The 26,743-nt window shown below is 42.5% G+C and overlaps 3 protein-coding genes across 3 annotated transcripts in view; 2 read left to right on the forward strand and 1 right to left on the reverse strand.

The window, feature by feature from the left end:
- The window catches only part of nrg2b (neuregulin 2b), a 45,123-nt gene extending 30,299 nt beyond the window's left edge, over positions 1–14,824 (forward strand). Inside the window, exons 5-12 of the mRNA XM_070837032.1 lie at positions 815–873; positions 3,923–3,946; positions 7,487–7,589; positions 9,532–9,661; positions 10,783–10,910; positions 11,810–12,025; positions 13,417–13,600; positions 14,348–14,824. Coding sequence (XP_070693133.1) covers positions 815–873; positions 3,923–3,946; positions 7,487–7,589; positions 9,532–9,661; positions 10,783–10,910; positions 11,810–12,025; positions 13,417–13,600; positions 14,348–14,824 — 1,321 coding nt within the window. The remainder of the gene's footprint in view (positions 1–814; positions 874–3,922; positions 3,947–7,486; positions 7,590–9,531; positions 9,662–10,782; positions 10,911–11,809; positions 12,026–13,416; positions 13,601–14,347) is intronic.
- A 6,014-nt stretch (positions 14,825–20,838) lies between these two features.
- LOC139207591 (N-acetyllactosaminide beta-1,3-N-acetylglucosaminyltransferase 2) lies at positions 20,839–22,227 on the forward strand. Its single transcript, XM_070837330.1, has one exon. It carries the CDS (start codon positions 20,839–20,841, stop codon positions 22,225–22,227), a length of 1,389 nt encoding a protein of 462 aa, XP_070693431.1.
- Positions 22,228–23,515: 1,288 nt separating this feature from the next.
- eif1ad (eukaryotic translation initiation factor 1A domain containing) lies at positions 23,516–26,151 on the reverse strand. The gene is made up of 5 exons (XM_070836811.1): positions 26,009–26,151; positions 25,589–25,707; positions 25,378–25,486; positions 24,319–24,427; positions 23,516–24,209 (listed from the first exon to the last, which is right to left on the reverse strand). The coding sequence occupies exons 2-5, from the start codon at positions 25,673–25,675 to the stop codon at positions 23,987–23,989; spliced, it is 528 nt and encodes a 175-aa protein (XP_070692912.1). The 5' UTR covers positions 25,676–25,707; positions 26,009–26,151; the 3' UTR covers positions 23,516–23,986.
- Positions 26,152–26,743: the final 592 nt, after the last annotated feature.

Below are 26,743 nucleotides of genomic sequence, written 5' to 3' on the forward strand. Positions count from 1 at the left end.
CAGCCAGCATACAGTATATGCCAGAGAAGTATTCTCTCCACATATTTCCAACATGTGCATTATGTCTCTCACCCTGTCATTGATGTCTAGCATAGACTTTACAATGAGATGACATCATGTACAAAAAAAACACTTTCCTGAGTCTGAGAAAGTTTTACAAATAATAAATGGCAGGCGAAGTCAGCATAAACTGACCTCGTCTGCCGTTTCACAGTTTTTACAGTTTTTATAGGCATATTTTACAGTGGACATCAAAATAATTGATGTCTATTATAAATCAGATCTACTTAAAAGTTCTCCTTTGCTTTGCTTTTCTATTCCATCATGGCTTTGGTCAGGGGTTATGAAACGGATGCAATGAATGAGAGTCCATAATCTTCTATAAGGCAATAGTGAGTGTGTATTTGTGTGTGAGTGTTCTTGCGTACGTCTGTGTTTGTGTGTGAGAGGGGTTGGAGGTTAACGACTGTACGTTTGACCCCTCCTACTTCCTGCACCACCATCACATGACCCTCATGACTGTGATGATGTCTTAACTGTAGCAGTGATGTCATATTGATGGCGGTGATGTCACGGTATGCAGGTCATCTCTCTCTCTGTAGTTGGTGGATTGTGCTGTTTCTAATCCCTCATCTCTCTGCTCTCTTATGTTTCCCTCCTTCCCTTCCTCTCTCGTTTCTCCCTTCTTTTCTATCTGTCTTTGTGTACTTCTTCTCCTCTCTTTCCTCCTGTTTGACCCCTCTCTCTTCCCTCTGTATCTTTAACCCTCCCCACGTCCCTTACCTCCCTCTGTGTCTTGTTTTCCCTCCATCAGGTGTCCCAATGACTATACGGGGGACCGCTGTCAAAACTCCGTCATGGCCGGTTTCTACAGTATGTCCATTTGCTCTTGTCTGTCTCCTTCTCACTGAGATGCTGCATGCTACATCGGAGGGGTTGGATGGATGGAGCGCTGTGTGTGTGTGTGTGTGTGTGTGTGTGTGTGTGTGTGTGTGTGTGTCTGTCTGTGTCTGTGTGTGTGTGTGTGGGGTGGGGGTGGGTGTGTGTTTGCAAAGCTGCTCTTATGTTTCATGTAAGTTAATGTGAGTGATTGTATATGTGTGTGTGTGTGTGGATGTGAGTTTGCATGCCTCTTTGTCCACCCCTTCTTCTCCCTGTCTCCCCTGGTTCCTCTGTGGTGCTCCTCTGGTCACTAGAAACAAACAATCAAGATATTTTATCATTTACACATAAGACATTTTTCACTCTAGTCCTTCTGCTTGAAATCTTATTCAGAGCACATCACAAACTGGATACTTGACCTAGAAATCTGCTAAAAAGCCCCAGAATTGACAGCTCAACAACAAGCACCAATTGTTTATGTTTTCTAACTCTTACATTTAAATTTATTTTTAAGCTGTAAATTGCACACAACATACTTCTTTTTCAGCTCGCTCCAGAGAACTGCACAAAAAGAAACAGAGGAGACAGAGAATTAACACAATAAGCTATACAGGAGGTTGAGGTTATTTGCTTTTATTGGGACACTTTGTCACTTTCCTTTGGAGATGGTCCATCGGTGCTGTTTAGATTTCTAGCAGTAAAAAAAAAAAAAACTAAAAGATCAAGGCAATGTGGATAGAAACTACAAATACATGGTCATGCCTCTCTTTTAAACAAAGAGAAAAATCTTCCATTGATTTTACTTTTTGGAGCAGGACTGACAAATGAAAGCTTGAGATGGAGAACAAAGTACTTCTGACATTGTTTTGAACAGCCGCCAGTCGTTACCAGAAGCTTCAGCGTATCCAAAATCCAAATAATTTGGCAAGTGAATGAGAATAAGATTTAGAGTTAGAATATGTTCAACATTTCAAGTCTTTATGTAATCAGACTTGTGTCTGAGTCCCTTTGTGGTATTGATTTTCATATAAGCTGAGTGTCTTGATATCATGTCAGTGGAATCTGTCCTGAACTAAAAGATTAGGATGAAGCTCACAGTGCTGAATATGATAACCTGTCCTTTTCAATTCAAGCATCCATGGATCATCTGATAAAATCTCTCATTATGGCATGTGGCTAAGTGCTGCTTGAAATGTTCTAAGGTTGACTTGTAATATGTTCAAAATTTTGTCAAGTGTTTTGCTTCTCATCACAGTGTAAATGAATTAAAGGAATAGTTTGATATTTTTGTGAAATACATTCATTCACTTTTGTTAGTGTGTTGAACATGAAACAACAGCCAGGACACGTTTAGCCCATCTTAGCACAAAGACCGGAGAGATGGGGCCAGCCTGTCTGGTTCATTAACACATTATATCTAATTAGCTGAACTGTAACTAAATAACATCTAAAAACTGCAGGCTGCGTCTTAACAGGAGGCAATGTGCCAAAACATTTCTTGGCCAGGAGCAGCGGCTTCCCATCTCATCGGCTAGTTGTGTCCCCCTGTCTTCAGTATTTATGCTAAGCTAAGCTAAAAGTCTCCTGACTCTAGCTTTCATAGTTACTGTACTTTCACGAGAGTGGTGTCAATGTTCCCACCTAACTCACAGCAAAAAAGCAAATGCACAGATTTCCCAAAATGGGAAACTATTCCTTTAAATCATAGGGATGCAAATGGGGCTAGTCTTGTCACTCTCCTGTGATTGCAAGGGCGGTGATACTGAGAAACATATAGTCAGTACTGGTATAATCAGAGGATAACCAGAGATGCCCGGACACGTGCATAACAACGTAGCAAATTTCTGGCTGTGTCATGCTCCCATCGCTGGCCCAGCAATCACAGGGAGATCAAATAGAGGGGTAAAAATATCCCTCTTCTTGTTTCCAGGGTTAAACACTGTTGCTCCATGCCATGTTGTCTTGTTTTGCTGTTTGACTGTTGTGAAAGTTCCACTCTGAATAATGTCAAACTTAAACCAAAAACAGGTTTTACATCATACAATATCGCACTATGTGTAATGTCTGCTTATTATGACCCCATCATCAAGCCTTGTCTACATGCTGAAATCTGTCTGTGTGACGCTGTGCTTTTATTTTGCATTGTGACGCTCTTTCAGTCAACTGAAGGAACACTTTCCGCTGTTTTAAATCCATGTTGATTTATTACTGCCTGCTTTTTTAATGGTGCAAACGTAAAGCACTGTCAAAATGTAGAGTAGTTAAGGTTAGGGTGGACAGAAGATTGCTTGACTTTTCACAAGGGCATTTTTCTGTATGGCCAGTAATGCATGCAAAGCCATGGAAATTGGGAATGCTCAGATGATTTCTTTGTAAATCACATGAAAGGTTATAATAGCTATATGCAGCACTAGTGGGACAAAGTGCTATACAAGAGGTATGCTGTAATCAATACAAAGGCACACAATTGCCATTAGTCAAACGAGTTACAGCACCCACCCCCATTTGCTGTGCCAGCCTCATCGACTGTACTGTGTTTTTATGTTGGAGAGTAACTCACTGCTTTTTATCTTTTGTTTTCTTGTTTTTTTTCTTTTGTCTTGTTTTATTTTACTATTATAATTTTATTTTATATTTCTGTCCAATGTTGTTTACTCCAGAAATGAGGTCTAGTAAATATAGCAGTAAGTGATGTGGCTTCTTGTCTTGCTGTCTTTGTCCGTCTGTCTCTGCATGCCTTTTTCCTGCCTGTTGGCTTCTCTTTCCTTCTACCTTTGGTTCATTTTCTCCCTTCGCTTTTTCTTTCATTCAGTTTTGTTTTCCTGTCATTTCTGGGGGTCACAGAGCTGAGGCTGTCTGAGTTGTCTGTCTGTTACTGGACGGTACACATGTCAATCGCTATGGCTGACAGCACTAATTAATTTATATCCTGGTTCAGCGTATTCAGGACATGAAAATAATATATCTGCTCCAAAGTGGACATTACACCTGACCCTATCTGTCTCTTTCCTTTTACCACGACAACTTTCTGCGCTGGCAGACCTTCTCAGAATTAAATTTATGGGTATGGAACATTATTATTCATTTTGCTGTGCTTAAAGGGTTTGCCAAGATCCTCTCACAGTCACACATTATTGTGCCATCTTCTCTCTAAAACCAACAACTGGGTCCCCCTCAACCTGTCCCTCTTTTTCTCCTGCCCACTAACCTGCTTTTAAGACATGTAACCCCCCCCCTCCCCTCCTCTCTGCATGCACTCGTCTTACAGTCTGACTAATTTGAAAAAGTAGACATCAGAGAAAGAGACACATTAACTGGGAAATATACATTAATGAAATAAAGCGTAGAGATGAATTAAAACACAATGTAATGGGCCTATTACAAATCAAAATTGTGTTTATCTAGACACCGTATCAGGGCAAAAGCTCTTCCTTCCTTGTCCAAAAATCAGAATGTTTCACATCATCCATAAATACAAGTGTCTGGCTTTGGCAATGTGCATATTGGTTTCAGCAGCCTGTCGAATAAAAACATGCAAGCTGCGAGTGCTTTTGCAAAGCAGTGCCAAAAGCAAGCAAAAAAGCCTGACCACATAGTCTGTCCTTATTATTCTGCCCTTGATTGACTCAGTGTCGGAGTCAAGAGCTCGGCTGTCCTAAATCACGATTGCTGTTGGCTCCACTGTGCCAGCAAGCTCGCCTTCCCATTTCCCTTTGCCTTTCTGTATCAGTACCCTGTGACACACACACAATGCCGGGCCAAGGCTCTCGTAGGCTTTGTCAATCCCTACAGAGGCCCTTTATTTAGAAAATTCCCCCCTCCCTCGCCCCCTTCCTTCCCCTTCAGTGGCGTGTCTAGAGCTTTTTGAGGAGGAGAGAGGGGAAAAGGTGAGATGATAAATTAGGTAAAGAGGACAGTTTTTGATCCACCTGCCCCTGTTTCAAGCTGATTTCAGACATGCTATCAATAAGTTCAGCTGTGTGATGTATTTTGCCTTATATTCAATTAACTTTTTTCCTTAAGTACCATAGACAGATGGTCTTAAACTACTGAGTGCTCATAGGTGTCACTGTGTTTAGTGGACAGCTTCAGTTTTAGTCCAAACAGAGAAGAAACGTTGAAACAAATAAATTATTTGTGTTTCATAAGGTTTATGACATTGAAAAACAATGATTGATCTTCAGGGACTTTAATCCGACCATAACTAACAATCCAAGGGCCTCTATAATCCAGTTTTAGTTGATAAGGGGGCAAAGTCAGACCAGTCTTCTGGTTTCTGGGGACTGGTACTCTCCCTGGGCCTTTCTCCTGGACACGCCCCTGCTCCCCTCTAAGATCCCTCCTCTCCCTCTGTCTTCGTTTCTCCTCCTGCTCCTCCTTCCTCACCACTTAGCTTTTTCTGCTTTTACCTGACCCCCCCTTCCCCTCCCCTTCCCCTCATGTTCTGTTTGTTGCTCCTTCTGTCATTGTGTCGTTGCGCTTGCTGTTCTGATACAGAGTGTCACACCACAGCAGGCCCAGAAGTCTGAATTAACCTAAATACACCGAGATGACGTAGTATTTACATAGCATCACCACAAACCTGCTAGAACTTAATGAGTTTAATGTAATGCAGAGCAAAGTGATCCAAATCTGTCTAGAGATGCTCTCAAAGGCAAGTTCTGACTCTGACATAAAAATGCTGCAACCGACTCAACCCTGTCACCAGCACAGGCTTTGTAGACATCTGACAAATCTCTCAGAAGTGTTGTCTGGAGAACTGTTATTGAGCTAATAGCAAAATGTATTATACAAAAACCATTCAGGCTAATAGAATTGACCAATAGTTACACAAAAAGAAGATCTTTTTGTGTAACTATTGGTCAATTCAGTATCTTCTGTAGGAAAAATGTATTCATTGCCTTTTATGGTAGTTTATATTTGTTTCCAACTGTTAGTGACAGTGTCTAAATCTGAAGTGTTTTATAATTAATGATTACATAACATTCATGGGGAACACTGAAACAGTTATTTGTTATTATAAAATATTTTATGACAACTTCCCTCCAACACACAGAAAAATAACCAATTCCATAACACCACGGATTACAATTTCAACGTGCCTGTCAAGCTATGGTTACTTTTTTTTAACTAAAGCAACTCTGATTAAAATTGGGATTAGGTTTAGAGTTTAACACCCCCTAAAACTCTTGTGTTTGTTTAAACCAGTTAAAAATTCTCCAACTAGACTTTAAAAGCTGTTTAATGTTGCATGTGACAGATGCTGACGTTAGCCCTGTTAGCCGCAGAGGCTAAAAACAATAATGAGCTGGGCAGAACAGACAACACTGCTAACTTTCACTTCCTTCGCGACCCTGCTGATTTCCTCCTGTGGGCCTAATTCCTAATTCATTCTAGTCTATTTTTAGAGGGGAAAAAAAAGTTAAATTGAGTTAAGTTCAGGTGTCCTGATTGTGGCGCCACCACGCCACACTCTTTCGTTGGCTCTCATTATGTTCCACTCAGGAGTGGCTGAGTCACATGCGACACCTAGTGGTAACATCTGGTACTACCAGTCCGGTGTTGGGCTTAATTCAAACCGGTTTGAAAATATTTACATTAACCCAAGTCTGCTGGCTGTACTAATGTGGAAGGGTACTCCAGAACCTCGGGACATCACAAGTGTGGTTCCAGGTGCAACAGACAGACACACACTTCCCACCAGATTTATCACAACCATCAATGATCTCGGCCTGAAATGGGCCTGAAACTTTCAACCAGAGACCACAGCAGAACATTTCAGCCCACTGTAACACACTGTTGCTTAAAAAGCAAACAAGAATATGATGCTCAACCTCCAGTATTAGCAGCACAGGGTCACCTAAAAGCATTATACAGTGAATAGTCCGGCTTAAAACCTGTTTATACTAGCACAGGAACATACAAAAAGTAAAATACAGATAATTAAAGCATATATATTCCTTTCTCATTAATGTCAAAATGAAATAAAAAAAGGTTTTTTTTCTGCATTTTGCTTTAAGTCATAGTTATGGTGAGCTTTTGTGAATACGAAACTTATATACTGTTGGGCCACTGTGGTGTTAACACTTTGAACAAAAAAATGCTTAATTTATTTTTTCATCTGGAAGACTGGTCTTTTGTTGACTCCATCCATGTAGGCATGCATTCAGACCCCCTCCAGTGCCATCTGTAGGATTACACCTCCATGGCCATTGTAAATACACTTGTGTAGGGACAGCAGGAAGTCAGGATGCAGGTTTACCGATCTGCTTTTCATCATAATATTTATGAACTTGTAGAATTGCTCCTGTGTTGTAGTAGCCCTGTATGACTGTATTACAGTTAAAACTAATGTGACATGATAGAGCAGGAGTTGTTTTATAGACAGCACAGTGGATAGGATGGCAGCAGTTAATAGTGAGAAATCTGTTTCTGTAGTTACCATCAATGGAGTAGCGCTCATACTGTATGTGTGTGTTTGTGTGTGTGTCTGTGTGTGTCTGTGTGTGCATATCCTTGTCTGTGATCGTCCCTCTGCAATGCTTGGGTGTGCGTGCGCATGTGAACATGTGTGTGTTTGTATGTGCTTGTGTTTCCACCACAGAGGCTGAGGAGCTCTACCAGAGGCGGGTGCTGACGATCACAGGCATCTGTGTCGCATTGTTGGTGGTCGGCATCGTTTGTGTGGTGGCCTACTGCAAAACCAAGTATGTGTCTAAGAAGGAATGATAACTGAACCCCCATTTATGAAGGACTCCAAACATCCATATTAACCTACTGGAAGAAAAAAACAAATCAATAAGCTGCTTCTTTTATGCTTTGAAGCATCATTCAGATTCTTCTCCTTAGTAATAGCATGAATAGAAAAAATACTCATTTACAATTCACAATCTGACTTAAGTAAAAGTAGCCAGCAAAATGTGTGTTCTGCAGATGGTTACTGATGCCTCAATGTGTGAATGGCATTTAACTTTTGAAGCTGCCTGCGAAGGTACTAGTTTGATTACTTTGCATACTGACATGTAGTTTAGTCCAATCAATCACTCAGCTCAATTATTTTGTACTTATATAGCCCCAATTCATTACAAAAGTCATGAAGTTGCTTTTCATCTGGGCAGGTCAGACCTCCTCCAGAGGGTCACACGATAACTATGAGGGGTTATGAGAAGATTTTGGAAATACAGAAAGATCTGCTACACAAAATAATCTTAATTCTCCTCACTTTTCACTAATCTTTGTTTATTTGAGAAATATTGCAATCAATTTTACATTTTTAGACCTCAAACACTAAACAGTCGAAATGTCACTTTCAAGGTCATGTGACTGACGGAAACTGGCGTAGGTGCCACAAGGCTAGCACACAAAACCTGTGCATGAAAAGGCTGCAAGACTGCACATCGTAGTTTATCAACCTGCTGACTCTGTTACGTTTTGACAGATTGTGGTTCAAATGTAATAAAGGCAATATATTTGAAAAGGGAGAAGCAAACTAACGAAAGACTTATAACAAGCCGATTTCCCTCCAAAGTATTACAGTATGTCTCTCATGATTATTCAAATAAATGCATATTTCTATTTAACAGAATTTAACCACAATTAACAATCCCTTCAGTATAATTTAATGTAACGCTTTGTATCATTTAAGTGCCACATTCCACGTTTGAGTTCTCCCTCTGATTCTTTTGCAATGCAAGCAAAAGACTTCCAGCCCCCCGAATGTCTGGCTGGACGAATAACACGATGAAGAGGATACAGCTCAATACAACTGTAATGAAAACAACTTTTTTTAAACAACCCATAAAACGATATCATCAAACCCACCGCCACTATGGTCTGTTAAGTTATTAAGTTATTGTCTGGCTATCGGTCACATGATGCTCAGGTCATAGCATCTCTGCTTCTTGGTGAGGGTCAGAAAACTCTTTAACAATGCAATGTCAAATCAATGTCAATGTAGTGGAGTAAAAAGTGCAATATGCCCCTCTAAAATGTAGAGGAGTAGAAGTATAAAGTGGCATTTATTGGAAATATTCAAATATAGTACCTCGTAGTATATAGTACCAATAATACCTCAAAATATCACAGTGCTTGAGTAAATGTACTTTAAGTTACTTTCCACTTCTGCTGTGGTAAATAATTCACTTCATTACATTCTACCAGATAAATGCTTTGTTCTTTTTGCTTGTTTGTTGGCTAGTTGGTCATGTGGGCAGTATGATCTAAAGTAAAGGGAACGGTTATTTCTAAGACAGCTTAATATTCAGTCACAACAAGTGGACAAAGAGCTTTAATACCAACTGCTCTTTGTGGTGTATTTTTTATTATCTGGAATTTTGTTTCACGTCCAATCGTGACCAATTTAGAGTGAAAACAAGAGAAGAAGAATGAGCTTTAATTCCCTTAAGTGGCCAAAAGATGTGCAATAGAGAGAGTGCTGCAGTGCTTTGACAATATTGCTGTGACCATAAAACGATCATGTGACAAGTGAAGTGCAAGCAAAAGAAGTAATGAAAGCTGAGGAGAGACAGAGAGTGAGAGAGAGAGAAGGGATTGTTAAAGAGCAATTATAGTGAGTAGCAAAATGATATCAGTCACTGTCTGTAGTTTAGCACCAGATAACATATTGTTCCCTCTTCATCACACCTCCAGGAAGCAGAGGAAGAAGATGCACAGTCACTTACACCAGAACCAGAATCAGTGTGTGGAGCAACCCAACCGCATGCTGGCCAACGGACCCAACCACCCCGGGCCCGGTCCGGAGGAGATCCCCATGGTTGACGTGAGTCCAAACTGTAGAAACACACAGCAGAGGCAGGTACAGATGAACCTGAGGTCAGATTTAACTGACAGGCTGGAAGTTAAGTCACCTCCTGACAACTCTGCAGTTCATGCTGAGACGAAACTCACAGCAGGTCTCCCCAGACAGACTTGAGCTTTTCTCAGAGGCAGGGATAAATAAGTAACCACCTTCTTTTGAAAATTAAGCTAAATTAAGTGACCAGAACGAAAGTTTAAATGAGGAAAAGTCATTTTACGGCAAGAGAAATACATTTATTTGAGACACTGGTTAAACATAAAGTTTGTGCCAGAGTTGGTGCGATTGCCAAACTGTACCACCAACTGGGCATCTTTGATTTTGTTTTAGCTTCATGTAGCCAACAGTAACAATAATACAGTCGAATGAATGTACACTTATCTATTTGCTTCCAATCAGTAGGCAGAGAAGTCATATTTTTTTAATCTCCAGGCTGATGTCGCTTTCCTATCAAAGCGCGCAGGCTCTGCTGAAATAAAGCCAGATATATCAGGGCTTTTAATTAAATATTACTGTCCTATAAATAGGATTTTGGTGTCAAAATGTTCAGAATACCCCCAGATATCTATTAATGTTAAAGTAGGGTGAAAAGAAGAAGAAGACTCTCAAGCTGGATGTCGGCTACACCCCAGTAAACTACACAGGAAGACCCACGTATGCTCAGCTGGTTCATGTCTCCTTATGTGGAGTTTTGATAGACTCTATTTAGCTTTGGCACTTCGATTTAACTCCACCCAGAAGGTTCTTTTAGCCCTCAGAGTTGCTTTTCCTCCAAAAAGAGACTTTGTGTAAATAAAACTCTGATCCACTGACAACACTGGGAAATATGGTGGCACATAGCTGACAGACGTTAAAGAGAGGGCAGAAAACACCCACCATTCTCCTGGAGACATCAGGAGCATGAGTCAGCATAATAGCGACAATGAAAACAGTGCTACAACAGATCTGTAGCGAGCAATCCTTTCATCGTTAGATATGGCTTTATATTTATGTATAATGTACCTATGTTTACTGTGTGATATATTTACCTAAAAAAACATTGCAAAACTATTAAAATGTGTGTGTGTGTGTGTGTGTGTGTGTAGTACATCTCCAAGAGTGTCCCAACGACGGAGTGTGTGATCAGCCACGGAGCTGAGGGTGCAGGCAACTACGCAGGCAGCCGAATGTCTACCCGCTCACACCACTCTACCACAGCCTCACATGCTTCCAGGTAGACCTACCACACGTGCACATGCAGAGGGGCATGCATACATGGCTAACACAGCGAGCTCTATGTTGGTTATTTTTCTTTATATAAGGTCTTATATTTTCAGTTCATAGTGAAGTATCTCCACTGAGAACTGTAGTGAATTTTTTTTGTGAGAATTTTTTATGCTTTTGTGCCAAAAATAAAATTTTATTCACCCCAATTGTATTGGGATGGCTGCAGAAATCTCACATTGATGAACATGGAAAGTTAAAGCCGACACTACCTGCATGGGTAGAAACCACTATGTCTACTTAATGTGAAAATGTGATTTGGCTTTGACTGTGTGGTTCAACTTGTTTGGAAAACTTACTCAATATACTGCAGCACTTTATTCTACAAGTATCACATTAATATCAGTTGAATCAAGAGGAGAAACACTCTATCATAGAGACTCACACTGGACACTGTATGGCCATATCATGTTTTATGGCTAATTTGTTAAGCTAGTACTAGGTTAGTAACATAAGCATCCCATAAGTCTAATACTGATCAGCATTCAACTCAAGAGAAAAGTTTGTCGTCTTTAGTTTGTTAATGCTGCATTTAACTTCACCAGCCACTTGTTCTTTTTGTCGTGTCGCTATTCTAATGCTGGACAGGCAGTGTATAAAGACTGTGTAGAGCTGGCTGTTGATTGTCACTGGGACCGGCAGTACAAACAGCTCTGCCACTGGGGAGCTGGGGATGATTTGTCTCAGTATTTCTTATCTGAATCATCACTTGATGGTGCTTTACAACGCATTTGATCATTTTTGGAGTATGGTCTCTTTACCCAGCATTCCCTCCACCTCTGTATCCTCCTGCCTCCTCAGTGCCGTTGTAACATTTTAGACTTGTTCTGCTGACACCCACACCTGCAGACACGAGGAGCAGACGTGGAGCATGGAGCGAACAGAGAGTATGAATTCAGACTGCCAGTCCGGTGGGCTATCCAGCTCTGTGGGAACCAGTAAGTGCAGCAGTCCAGCATGCATGGCGAGGAGGGCCGCCCATTGGGGCTGTACGGACGTGTCGGGACCGGGAATGCAGTACGGGGATTCCTACGACTCTCTAAGAGATTCGCCTCACAGTGACAGGTAGGGCACGTGGTAATGTGTGTGTGTGTGTGTGTGTGTGGTGATGTAGGTGATGGTGTTTGAAGTTAACTCTGTCTATGGTCATGACTATAAAATGCTTTTGCTTTGTTTAATTTTTTGTCACACTGGCCCCTTTACCCACTGGCAACCCCATGTAGCAGTTAATTGTTATGAATTTTTCAATGCATCAAGGACAAGCACTACATTACCCAGATACAGTACTGGATATTGTAAAATGTCTTAATAAACCACTGCTGACATGGCACCTAAATAAGTTCTTTATGTGAGGTGGTACCAGTTAATTAGTTAGATAGTTAGTCAGTTTCCTACATGTCCCAGAATGCCCTCTTACTAACAAGAAGACTTGACATTCCTTTATTTACAGAATGAATGTTTGTATGTATGTTTACCTGTGTGCAAAGAATAGTAGTTTCTTTATAGTGAAATGAATATTCTGTTGATGTTTGTCACATTGAATAGCTTAAAAATGAATGTAGTAAAAAGCATGATAAGTTTGGAGGAACTGTTTTAGACCGTATTATTTAGAGAGTGGCTTGTCTGCACAACATAGAACTAGTGGTGATCTGCTTTGAGTCTCCCTATTGGGCGTCTTATATCATGTCAAACAAATGTAGCTTTTCATTAGATTTTAACGCAAGAAATATGTTATTCGTGTTGAGCGTAAACCACATTTTGTTTCTAAAATGACTCAGTGTCAGTGTTGGGAGAATTTGGGATCTCTGCTGTGTTCAAACTCTGTATTAACAACCAAGTTCAACTCAGTGAGGTGCAGCAGTCATACAACCCTTGCAGCTGTGATGCTACATGTTAAGTAATATTTCTCATATTCTTGGGACTGACCGAGTGGGTGGCGAGGTGGCTCAGCAGTTATCACTGTCGTTTCATGGCAAAAAGGTCCTGCGTGCGAGCCTGAGCCAGCTGGCTGCAGTGTCTCTGTGTGAAGTTTCCTCCCACAGTCCAAAGACTTGCAGATCAGGTGAACTAGAAATATTAAATTGCCTGCAGGTGTGAATGTGGTTGTTTGTCTGTATGTGTTAGTCCTGTGATTGACTGGCGACCTGTCCAGGGTGCACCCCTACTCTTGCCCAGTGCATGCTGGGTAGGCTACATACTACATACTATAGCGACATGATATAAAATTGTATTTAAATAATGATGAGTGAGCATCCTGATACTCACCAACAGTCAGTTCGTCCTCTCTGGTCATTTTGAGGTCTTTCAGTATAAAGCAGCGCAGGCCTACAGAAAGCTAAGCATGATGGTCCATTCTAATTGTGACCAAATGTGTGCTACTATTGGCACATTTGCACGTATGTGTTCAAGGTTACATTCAGACACTGTGATAATCTGTTGTCGTCTATCCCGTCCAGGTATGTATCAGCGCTGACCACACCGGCGCGCCTGTCTCCGGTTGAGTTCCACTACCCCCCGTTGCCGCCCCAGGTGCCCACCTTCCAGATCACCTCGCCCAACACAAGCCACGCTCTCTCCCTGCCCCCCGCCGCTGCCGCCTACCACAGAGATGACGACCAGCCGCTGCTACGATGCCCTGATGTACGTAGGCAAATATCGTACATACATCGACTGTCATATGACTGGAGCAGATCAGCGGGTGCCACGACATGCCATCAGTTAACAGACAGGGGTGTATGCTCTTTATAACAAATAGCCTGTTCTGATCTGTGGTCTGTTTGTTGTCATTGTCAACAAATTCACTGAGCAGAGCAAAACCAGCAGTGGGTCAATCCACCTCTCAATGTTTTGCAACTTCGTTCTCCTGTTTGTGGCCTGTTTATTCCTGCTGAAGACGTAAATCTTTAAAAGTGGGTCACAAATATATATTTTCATTTTTTTAAGACTAAATAATTTCCCAAAACAGCTGGGCCCTGTACTTTTTAGATAATATCACTCAAACAGGAGTAAATAGTGCCATTACTGGGGACTATGTTCATCTGCGGATTAATACATTTACAATTTGGTGTGCTAGTATTTACAGCAGCAGGATGGTTTATGTGGGATCATCTCAAAATAAACTACAGTGCCCATGTTCATCATACTGAAGGAGCGTGCTTTTTTAACAACAAGCTCCACAGGAATAAGCTGCTGCATGTCAGGCTTTAGACAGACAATACTTGTAATCAGGATGAATTGTTGGTTTGTTTTTTTATTTAGACTTGTCGCATATAACTGAACTTTTTCTTTAACCTGATAGTTTGAATCCCCGTGTTAGCATCCACCCTGCTGAAGTTCTTTTGAGCAAACCACTGACAACCACTCCACCACTCTGTTTTTATGTCTTAGGATGGAAGTTTATACAGGCAGCCCCGGCGTCCACGGCGACCCTACCTGACGGAGAGCACAGGGAGTCTACCGTCCAGCCCCTACCGTCTCCCTGACGATGAGGCCTATGAGACCACACAGGAGTACGCCTCTTCACGGGAACCCATCCGGAGCCGCCGCCGCCCTCGACGCAACCGCCTCAACGGACACATCTCCCAGCGTTCAGCAGGCCTACGGGACTACAGCTCACAGAGCTTCAGCCAGTCAGAGGAGGAGGAGGAAGAGGAGGAGGAAGAGGATGCTCATGGGGAGAGCACACCTTTCCTTAGTATGCAGAACATGAACATGGACCCGCCCTTAACCGTCCCGGGTTACCGTTCGTCATCTGGCGCGGACACACGGACTCACCGCGGGCTGAGTCGGCCGGGGACACGCAGCAACGGGCAGAGCCGCGGCTCCCAGTCGCAGCGCTCCAAGGCTGACAACATGCCCCTTTAAGACTTAACCTCCCCCCCGCCACCACCCACCCCCTCCACCTCACACACTCCCCTTCCTCCTACACACAACCAGTGGACTAGAGACCTGCACCTAGGAGAAATATTTTTATTTTGTATAACAGACAGATATTCTAAACAAATGAAATATTTATTTTCATTTCAGCAAAAATTGTCTACTAGCTAACAGCAAAGACTTTTTTTATAACTGGGGGGAAATATTTATATGTAAAGTTTTTTGATTTACAGCATTATGAGAGATGAAAAAATAAGAGAATTACGTGCCAATTTTTTCACAAGTTAGATAAATAGAATAATATTGTGGTGCCTTTTGCTGTATGCTGAAGTCGGAGGTCCCATTGAGTTTTTGTAGCCTTTCTTATAAAGACTCCTCGTTTTTATAGAGACCAACCCTCTTCCTTCCTTTTGCTTTGGTTTTTTCTCTGATTTGGGATCTTCCTCTTTTTGAACTGTGATCTGATTATGTCATCATGCAATATTGATTCCTCCTGTGTAAAAGGTGTCTGTTTACATGAGTATGATCTACACGATGCGCTCGCTTCACAGGGACATTAGTCACTGACGCAACCGGATGTGTAGGGTAGTTTTTCTGGGATGGTTTTTGGATGAATCACATCGGTCATTTATGTCCTCGTTCGCTGCCTCTCAGTCATTTGTTGTTATTTCTGTAAAAAGAAGAGTGTTAGGGAGTTTTTAGGGAAAGTGACTCCAGATTCCTGTGCAGGTGTTCAGGGTGCTGCTTTGACATTGGTGGTGGTTGCAATGCGTGTGTGTGTGTGTGTGTGTGTGTGTGTGTGTGTGCATGCCTGTCTGTATGTGCACATCATGGAGCCTCGTTTGGTTTTCGCCTCTGTTCACCTTGGAGGGTGTGGTCTCTTGTTTGACTGACATGCTCCTCTCACCAATCCTCACGCTGCCAGAAGCTCCATTGCACTGTAAGAACCTCCCTCCATGAGCAGTCATTGGCCAGGGAGCTGCCGATCCAAACCGAACCTAACCAATCCAGTTGTAATCCAGCCTGACTCTGGCCTCCCGTGGACTGCCCAGCCCGCCCGTTTCCTATGCCAGCAGCTTAGAGCCGCACTGTGTCTCAGGACTTCCCCATCACATCACAGCCAAAAGACTCAAAGCAGAGAGCGCACGTCATCTCAGTCACAGTTCAGTCCGCAGGCCAGATCCACATCCCCTCACTCTCCTTCCTGTCTGTCTGTCAGCTTTGTTGCGTTCACTCGTGGCCATGATTAAGGGAGCGTGGGTAAAAACTCTTAGAATCAGAAGGGAGATTCAGTTGTTGTTTTGGTTTTGCTTTCTTTTTACTTCAAAAGGTTGTGTGTGTGTGTAAGTGAGCCTGGGTGTCGCTGTGTGTGGGTCACGATGATGGCGATGATGAAACAACCAATGTTGTGTGCAGACCACATCTGCTTACTATTTTGCAGGGGTGTAGCGAGGAATTCTGGGTCCCCTGAGAGGAGGATATTGTTCTGGGCCCCCCCTCCCTCCCTTTTTTCTTTTACTTATATAGTCCAACTGGAAACTTTTTGGGCCCTCTCCAGCTGTGGGCCTCTGGCTGGAATCGCCACTTCCTTTCACCCCTGTAGCGATGGCACTGCTCTGATGGGGAAAATCGCTCGCGGGTCACTGTGAGCAGGTTCACACTGCTAGAGAGCGAGTTTCTGCATCTGATTCTACTTTTTCTTTAGCTCACAGCCAAATGGTGGTATATGATAATCCTGATTACTGCATCCTTGATTTGCATTCTTATACCTTTATTGATTGAAATTCTTTTGCTTGGTCATATTGACTGAATGATCTGTTACGTGTCTGTCTCTGTCTGCCCCCTCCACCTCACATTGCCCCTCACCTTCATGTCTTTCTCACCCTCTTACCAACCTTCAGGAGCAACTAGCAGATGAATTTAGACCCCATCTCCAGATGAGTACATACAGAACAGCACACTAACAGTCAGCTGATCGTGTCAGAAACTCTTCCTCTTCAGATATACATGGGGTTTAGTGACCCTTTCAAGCTCACTGAGGAAAATGATACTATGTCAGATACAATACGTGTCCCAATTACACTTAATTTCCAATAAGTAGACTTCTTTGGTTGTTTTCTTTTTTCACACAGAAGATGCATGGATCACAGATATAGAAAGTATCTAAAAAATGGCGTCAAACCCCTCCGATTCAGGGGAATCATGCTAGAAATTTATAAAAACATTATTTGGGTTCACAGCCCAAAGGTCTGGCTAGTTTTGTCTTATTATCACTGTAATCAATCTTGGATTTGCAATGTGGAAATACTGCAAGTGAGGGTAGTGTGCTTCTAGAGCTAGTTGAATTGTTAACACCCCCCACCCTCTCTATCCTCGCCCTGCACTCCCCCGTTGGCCTTTACATACACACATACATTTCACACGTCACACATAATGAAGCACACACTGAAATGAACACACACACCCTCATGTTTCACACACACACACACACATACACAGATACACAGACACACACACACAGCCCTTCCATGTTTGTGTTTGTCAAGCAGTTTGCCTCTGTCTTTTTTACCTACCGACTTCCTCTCTCCTCCCTCTCCCCTCCCTCCCCGTTCCTCCTCCCCCTCTCTCCCCCCCTCTCCTCTCCTCTTCCTTTCCTCTCCTCTCCTCTCCTCTCACCCCCAACCCCTCTGCATGTCCTAGTGGTACTGGTAGTTGGGTGCATGGATAAAGCAGCAAGCAAATCGTTTTTCCACTCGGTGAAAAAATAAAAATGTGTCTTCATTTTAACATTCAGCAATAAATCCCCTTCTCTTCATGTCCATCATTCTTGGAATATGCTAGAAGATTTTTTGCAAGTTTTATCAAAAACATACTACTTGTAAAAGAAGAAAAATCCCAAACCACCCCTTCATATGAAAAATAAAACTCTATTCCTACCATTTTGAAACAGTCCTGTCATCTTTGTAACAAAAAACAACTGCTTGTTTTTAACTGGCAGGTGTTCACAATCTGTTACGTCTTTGCTTATTTAAAGTACGAGTGTTAAAATCAAGAAGGCAAAAGTCAGAGGGGCACCAGACAGGAGCACTAGGTGGCACCATTTACCTCGTCTACAATTTGATGTGCCATGGACTGCAGGATGGAGACTTCTGTATGTTGAAATATTATACATCCATGAAGACTCCATGATGAGAAATACATAGGTTGGATTGTTGTACTTAAATTAGTAGTAAAGTTTAGATAATGGCCCATTGTGGAATATGATGACTGTCAAATGGGCCTTTTTCACAGCAGCAGACATTTTGACATGACAGGAAAATCACAGGTGTGATTAATAATAATGATAATAATTAATCACGGCTGTATTCCATTTAGTTTTGCTACTTCCAGAGTCTTGTTAGTGTAAATGAGAGCTCACTGTCGTGGCTGAGTGCTACACTTCAATATCACAGAGCCATTCTTCCCAGTGTACCAGTACGGTACACACTGATACATACACTTGAGGGCACCGATGACAACAAGATGGGGACGACTAACTACATATTTCCTAAATGACTACGGGGTACAGTTGTGTTTTTGCTTTTAAACAGAGGTTCAGGGAAACGAGCACTGTCAGGAACGTACAGTAGGCCTGTAGCCTGTGTGCTGCTGTTACTGTGTGGGCCTACTTCCAGGGTGAGGACGTACTTCCAGGGGACACAACACCGCTGTTGTCACACAGGATGTCACACAGGATGCTATGTGTATCGTCAGGGGAGCAGCAGTTGTTGGCGGTGGACACAGCTGATGTTAGAACAGGTAAGTTGGAGATACTGACAGGACAAGTTTTTAAAATTCCTCCAAACCACCGGATTGTTGTTGATGCTTTAATATCAGAGCAAGTAACCTGGTATAATTAAATACTAAACGCAGTATAACTTCTCTTAAAGTTCCCAAATTGTTACCCCATGATTCACTAACTTTACATCCTGTCCCCTTGTACCCACAGGTGTGTATCAGTATACTCTACAGGTGCACCGCTGCCACAAATTATTACACTGTTAATTGGGAAGCTTTATGCTGTATGTAATCCAAAATAGTGCATTTATTTTCTCTGTCTAATCATCCATGACCCTGACTTAACATTAAGCCTATTCTCCATAAGAATAATCATTTATTAGCTAAATACCCCCCCAGTAAACAACAGATATGTAAATGATTTCAATAACACCACCGTTTAATTTCCTTCACTGTTTTCTTCTGGCCTCTCCAGATTGACCAGGAGGGCAGTTCCTCTCCTCGCTGACGGGTGGTGCAGGTCGGACTGAAACTGCTACCACCACGGTGCCTCCCACTCATGACTGGAAAATGTGGACTGGTTTTGGGTGCTTCCCTTCAATCAAAGCAACAGTGGGTTCCCCTGAGGCCAAAAGTGTCTCAACAGTTTCAGGATGCCAGACATTTCAAACATGAGTCCCTCCTCCCTCTTCCTGTTTGACTGGATGAGGCTGAGACCAGATGTCACTTTGTAAAGACAGAAGCTGCTCACCTACATGATGAGCAATTAATCTGTCTGAATGATTGAGGTATCAGAGAGCTGCTAGACTTGTTCTGCACAACAAGATTCGCCCAATTCAAGATGACAGAAGGATGAACTGGTTGACATTGTAGTGCTTAATGTGCAGCCACAGGGCCTCACCTGCTGAGGAATAAAGGTCTGTTTCTTTAGATTTAGATTTCTCTCTCACAGACAACAGTAGAAAGTCACTACGAACATTTTAAACAATTTTAAACTCCTTCGTATTTCTAATACATTACATTTCAGAGGGATAAATAGTTCTTTTTACTGCTCTATATAACAATTTCAGATTAATAGATACAAAATATAATTAAGAAACAATTCTTTGGCTTTCAGGTCATAGTGTTGATGGCTGACTTGCCCTTCTCTCGTCACACACGTCATTCCTGTTTGCTCTCTACCTGTCAGTGGGCGTGTCCCTTGTGCACACACCTGCCTTTCTGGGTTTTGTTGGTAAAGCTGCCCCGTAGAACGTTTTTATCATTGTTCCACAGAAATCTCAATGAAACGCAGCAGCCTCATCAGTCAGCAGATGAGTTCAGGCTAGAAAAGGAAAATCACCCTGGACTGATTCTGTGGATTTACATCTTTAGCGCTGGTTAGAGAGGGAAATGAGGCGATAATGGGGCCGTCAGATTACTAGTGGACCACCAGCTTTGCTTCTCCAAACAGATGAGTGTTCTGTGAATGAAGGAGCCTTCACTTAAACCAGGTGAGCGAAGAAAAACACTCACACTTCCCATTTGTATTTCACACATCCAGCAGAGGAACAGGACGATCAGCTCATGATTGCCTAAAATGACTGAGTGTGAATTAGCTGTAATTATCTGTAATGACTGGAATGATGACTACCATACAGCGCTGTGTGACCATTCCTGTGTCCGTCTGCTGGTATGACTGTATTCTACTCTTCAAAGTGTGAACGATTGGCTCTTTTCATCATTTTAAAGTCAAGCTTGAGAGTTCATTTTGGACCTCTGGAACAGCACTCGACAGAACAGTCTTACCACAGGGTCCATTTAGTCGCTGATCAGGAGCTTTTAATCACATTACATGATCTTCCTCAGCAGACGGCATAAACCCAGTTGTCATGGGATTGTAGATGCACATGTCCTCAGAAAAATGGGAAATTTATGATTCTGATCCAACTGGGCAAAATCCATCTGCCGATGAAGAGCATGTGATACGGTGAAAAACTCCAGAACAGCTACTAAATGGACCTTTTGTTGAGACTGTTTTGTCAGTGTTCAAATATAACCTTTTCCTTTCTCTCTCATGACTCCTCCTGACTTTGTTTTGCTTTGCATCTCCGCCTCTGTCCATGTACACACCAGCTCTGGGTTTTCACTGAGCATTTAATGTGTTCTGATAATGAAAAACATCTCTTTCCACAGAGATTTAGGATTTGTCCAAACTAACATTCTCTTTGTGTGTTTTCAGTTGAATGGCGCGGTGCCACTGTCGCTGGCGTAACGTGTTCATCTGTGTGTGCACTCCATGCATCTTCCTGGCCCTCCTGTTGGCCTATGTTACTGTCGTGCTGTGTATATCCATGAAAGGCACAGCAACACCAGGGGCCCAAGGCCAGGTATCCACCCTGAGTGTTACTCACTTTGTGGCCGCAGGACTTTTGCGTAACAGGACCTTTCCCCCGGTGCCTAAAACTTTCTGGGCGTTACAACTGTACGGGGATGCCTTTTGGAACCAGGTCCAGCTGACCATCGACCGCCATTTCAACCCCATCCTGCACCCCAACATCAAGAAGAAAAAAAATGAAGAGAAAAACTTTCAGGAGTCACTAATGAGGCAAAGTTTCGCTGAAGTTATCGATTTGGACAGCACAAGGAGAAAGCTTGACCAGTTGCCACAGCAGATGCAACTGTTTATGAGCCACATGCAACAGAGGGACTACCCAGCCCTCATCCAGCCAGATGGAGTGTGTGGAGCTGGAGCAAAGGATGAGGAGGAACACCCTCTGCTTCTGATGGCCATCAAGACAACAGAGCTGAATTTTAAGAACCGACAGGCCATTCGACAGACCTGGGGTCAGACGGGATGGGTAGCAGGACAGAAGAGGAACAGCAGTGGGGGAAAAGAAGGTGGAGGATATGTCCGCAGGGTGTTCCTGCTGGGCAAAGAAAACCCTGAGGAGCTGGGTGTGGATGTATCGGAGTTACTGCACATAGAGAGTCAACATTATGGAGATATTTTGCAGTGGGACTTCGAGGACACATTTTTCAACCTCACCTTGAAAGATGTGCTCTTCTGGAGGTGGTTCTCACGCTTCTGCGGCCAAAGTCGCTTCGTCTTTAAGGGGGACGACGATGTTTTCGTCAACACCCCAAATATGATCACCTACCTCCAGGACCAGCTAAAGAAGCCACAAGCGCGCAACACCCTAAAAGACTTCATGGTTGGAGACGTCATAGGTGCAGCCGTACCCAACCGATTCAACAACTCCAAGTACTTTGTCCCAGACACTTTCTACAAGGGCCTCTACCCCACGTATGCAGGTGGTGGTGGGGTGGTGTACTCTGGCCTGTTGACCAAACGTCTACACAACATGTCAAAAAGGGTTCATCTGTTCCCCATAGACGACGTTTACGTAGGGATGTGCATGATTCGGCTTAACGCACTCCCTGTCCATCACCCCGCCTTCCTCACGTTTGACTTTCCTGGAAAGGAGGAGGAGAAGCCGTGTTCGTACCACACCATCCTATTGGTCCACAAGCGAAGCCCCAAACAGATAATCAGACTGTGGGCCCACATAAAAGAAACACAAACACAGTGTTGGGACGTGCCCCTGAGAAACAAACACCAAACAAAACAGTGAGTCTATCCTTGGATAACGCTTCCAGCCACTGTCTGAATTATGAGGAGGAGATGCGTATTTATTTACATCAATATTCAATCACAGTGAGCAATGTGAAAACTATTAACATGCAACAGCCTGGACAACATTTAACCATTTTTTAATCAATGTTTTTGCTTATTTTAGCCATTTTTTCTATTTTTAAATGTGTTTTGGAATTACTTTCAGCCTCTGATTGCCATCCATTACATTATGCACATTACAAGTCTCTCTAAAAATCTGTGCCACAGCTGGTGGTATTGACATGAGAGAAGAGAGGAGCTGATGAAAATGTTGAGAAATTAATCTGGGCTTTTGCAAAACCATGTTCTTATTCATAAGGATACAAGTACAATGTTATCTAGCAATGACAATAGTAAGAAATGTCTGTTTTGTTCAACAACCATTATTATGTATGCTCAATAATCGGTTTCAGTGTAATGTATTTTCTGCTAGATTATTAATATGCATGTATTAACGCAGGTCATATATTTTTAAGGATTTTTTTTGTTAGATTTTGCACATTTTAAGACTTCAGGAGCTCCCATCTCTGTTTAAAAACGTAAAAACTTGTAAAATCACAATGCAAAGTGAGTTCACCGCATTATGGGCCTCCTAACTACGAAAGTGGTCGAACAGCAGGAGAGTTGAAGTGAGCAGCTCGGTTGTGTATTTGAAGCGGTCTCCTCCCACCTCTGGGAAAACACGTCAAGGAGAGAGATCCCATACAACTGGTTCCACTGGCAACAGGAATATGCTGCTCGCTGGCCTCGTATCAAAAATTATGAGCTCATCTTCTGGGAATTCACACATAGCATTCATACTTTTATGACTTCTGCAAATCCAGAGGAGAGGATTTTTTGACAGTGAAAAAAAAACAAAAAAAGACATTCTTAACAGAAACAAAGTGTTGAATTCTTGTCGTGGGGAATGCAGACAGCAAGATGTCGAGTCCAAGTGATGAGAAACACAGCTCAAACATGAACCCATTTCCAAAACGTTTGTCATCATTACACAAACCAAAATCGGCAACTGGCTCAGGAATGCCGGTACAACATGGGGCATGAAGCAGTAGGTGTATTCATTTGATATTCATGTCATTGCAATCAGCACTGTGTGGTAACAGCCCTAAAATAATATCCCTGAGAGGACAGGTGAAACAGGTATTCTCCTCCGACAGTCATTCTAAGCTGGCAGCTCAGATCCAATGTGACACAAATATCAGTGGTGACAACAGAGACTTTTTGGAGTTGTGCAATTTGTGTGAGTTTCTAACAGGTTTATTTTGTTCTGTGGGGGAGGATGAATGGATAGAACTGTTGACATTGACATAAGTAGGGCCTGGGTATACTGTACACTCTAATGTACTGGCAATATAGTCACAGCTACACCAGAGGTCAGTATATACACACATGCTCATCGAGTCTGTGAAAATACAGTAGAAAGGTACACTACAGAAATGACATAAGAATAAGAAATTATTCAATTTCAGTTCAATTTCAACATTAATGATTTTTTTGGAATCAATTCAACAAGCAAAAATTGTTTCGCTCAATTTTGTTCAAGTCCATTCAAAGAGCCCAGCTGTTTAACTACAACATTGTCTCACAAGAACTGCAGAGGGAGCTGTTGCATGAGGAATGAGGACCATCATCATCATCATCGCCGTCAGATCAGTCAGGGTTAATGTCTATTTATTTTCCCGGCTCTCCCTCTCCATCTTGTCCATCTCCTCGTGCCACTAGGAACCATTTTCTGTCCTTTCCTGTTTGTCATCGTCTTCTTCCTCACTGTCGTCCTCCTCCTCGCTCTCGCTGTACTGGTAGTTACAGCGGTTGGTGTTTACGAAGAGATCGCTCTCATCGTCTTCGGAGTCGCTAACTTCCTCTTCCTCATCTTTGTCCTCGTCCTGCTGTTTGTTAGTCTTGTCCTGCTCCGTCGTCTCCTCCATAAACCCCTCTGGCCTGAAGGAAGACAAGGAATACGTGCGACCCACTCAGTTAAACTCAACAACGTGATGTTGGTTGTGTAAAGTGTGTTTAAATGTGTGTGTTTGTGCATGTTCCCCCTCACCAGCACTGTTGTTTTTGCAGGTACTGAATGTGATCTTTGTAGAGAATGAAGCTGATTTCTGCCTTCACCTTCTCTCCTTCCTCAATAGGATCCACGATCACATAGTCACCTGGGGCATCAGAGAACAGACAGATTTTAAACACGAACCAAAAAACACAGGTCATTACAAATGCAGAGGGCAGAGATTTACAGCTGCAAACATCACGACAGAGAATATTTTAGCATTTAACATCTTTGAGAAATCAAGCGTGCAAAACTACACGGTCTGATTTTCACAAAGTTAATAATTAATAAAAAAGAGCCTAAAATGCTGGATCAGGCATCAACAAGTATGTGATGCCTGATCCTCACGCACTGATCCAAAATGATATAATTTGATAGTCCAGAAAAAAAAAAAGGTCTTATATCATCAGGATAAAATGGCTGTTTTCCCAGAAATCAATTCTTCCTTGCTGCTCAAAAACAGCAGCCTACACACCAAGTTGCAGTGCGTTTTAGAGCAGTGAAGAACAACCGACTTCTGGTAAGTTATGACGTGATATTGGCTCAGTTACGACACAGGGAACACAACGACAGGGCCGCCCTGTGATAGTGACAGCCCTCATGTCACATCCACACAGGGTTGGTGCTATACAGGTGTTAAATAACAATAGCAATTACAATATATATTTTAAAGGTGCACTGGTATCAGATTGGTACTCGATATCAGCCAGTACACAGGTTCAGGTATCGGGAGCAAAAAATGGTATTGGAACATCTCTTCTTAATATTAAACATTTACATGGTGTTTCTCTGTGAAACGCAGCCACGTGTTTCCAACGTGAAACAAGTGTTTGTTTTAACTATGTTTCTTCAGTTTTGTTGTCCTTGTTTAGATGTCTGCCTCCATTTCTATCATAACTGTGTGTAAGTACATTGAGAGCAATTTAGAACCAGACTCAAACACCTTGTACGTGAACACACGCAGACAAAAAAAGCTGATTCTGGTTTTTGAGCTGGATGGTAGATGTGACTCTGTTATAATCTACAATAATCCAAACAGCCCGCTCCATCTGTTACCTCTCTTGATCCAGATGTTCTTGCGGAACTTCGTGGGCATGCTCACGAGGAAAGTCTCCCCCTGTGCCGTGACAGCTTCATGGAGGTTGTTGCCACGGCTACTGATAACCTACCAGGACACAGGCAGAGGATGGAGACCAGAGTCAGGAGAGTGTCCTGCAGTTAACTGTAGTGTGGTGGGTTGTTTACTGTCAGTATACAGTGTGGTCACCTTCACAATCTGCTGGTTCTCTGTGGGGGTGACAAAGTCTCCAAGAACCTCCTTCACCACGTGTTTGCGCTTGGTGGCCTGTGACATTGTACAAGGTGATCCTCAGGATGCTTCGCCAGCTGGGGACAGAGGAGAATGGTCAGGGTGCTGCTAAGACCGAGCTAATGCAGCACTAGCTAAGCTCACACTGATTAGTCACCACTTCACTTGGCCACTTTTATAAAACTCAGTAATGTCAGCGATGGCTGGACGAGCGACAACACTTCACATTTGACTTACTATAATATCTGGCAACAGACTTCAGTAAATAGCTGCTTATTTAAAATTAATAATGACACAACAAGTGATTCAGCTAAGCTAACGCTAGCTATCTGAAAACGTATCCCCACGTTCAGCCGCGCAAGCAGGTCACATGACTACCTTGAAAGAAAGAAAAGAGTAATTATGTCTCCTCAAAGCCAGACGCGTTTCTGGGCAGCTTGGCAGCGGATAACAATCCTTTACAGACAAGACACGTTGAGATATTTAGGCAGTGAAGAGGAGCCACATGCGTCCGTGTTTTCTGAAAACGTCAGAGTTTTCACTTCCGGTGTCAAGTAGTCTGGCCTTTTCAAAATAAAAGTCGTCTATTTTTTGTTATCAGTCGGCTAAAGGGCAATCTGATGCAAGCGGGCTTAGGCTGACAGATAAAGAAGTGGGCATTAGAATCTAACTTTGACTCTTCTGCATCAATTGGTATTTACTGTCTGACTGTGTAATCAAGTCATAATTATTTAATATGTAATGTTGTTTCTTAAACCTGCTCGACAGTTCTTCCATGACATTGGAGTTGCTTTGGCATTCTGGGAAGTGGAGTTTGAGTTCACCAGCATTCAGATCAATGACGCTGGTGCTCCCACACAAGGTAACATTGGTTTTAAATAATCTGTTCTTTATTAATGTCACATCTCAGCTGTTTTTGCTTAAGGCCAATTAATCATTAAATACTAGCAGGGTCACCGTAATAGCAGTGTATGTTTATCCAGTAAAAGGTTGCCTCCTTTTATGGCACTATGACATTACAGTAATTTGATGTTAAATGTGGTTTCTTTATATGTCATAATAAAAACAGTATAATCTAATGACAGTAATATGTAATTCTGAATCTCTTTGTAT

This window comes from Pempheris klunzingeri, chromosome 9, assembly GCF_042242105.1.
Source record: "Pempheris klunzingeri isolate RE-2024b chromosome 9, fPemKlu1.hap1, whole genome shotgun sequence".
NCBI classification, from domain to species: domain Eukaryota; kingdom Metazoa; phylum Chordata; class Actinopteri; order Acropomatiformes; family Pempheridae; genus Pempheris; species Pempheris klunzingeri.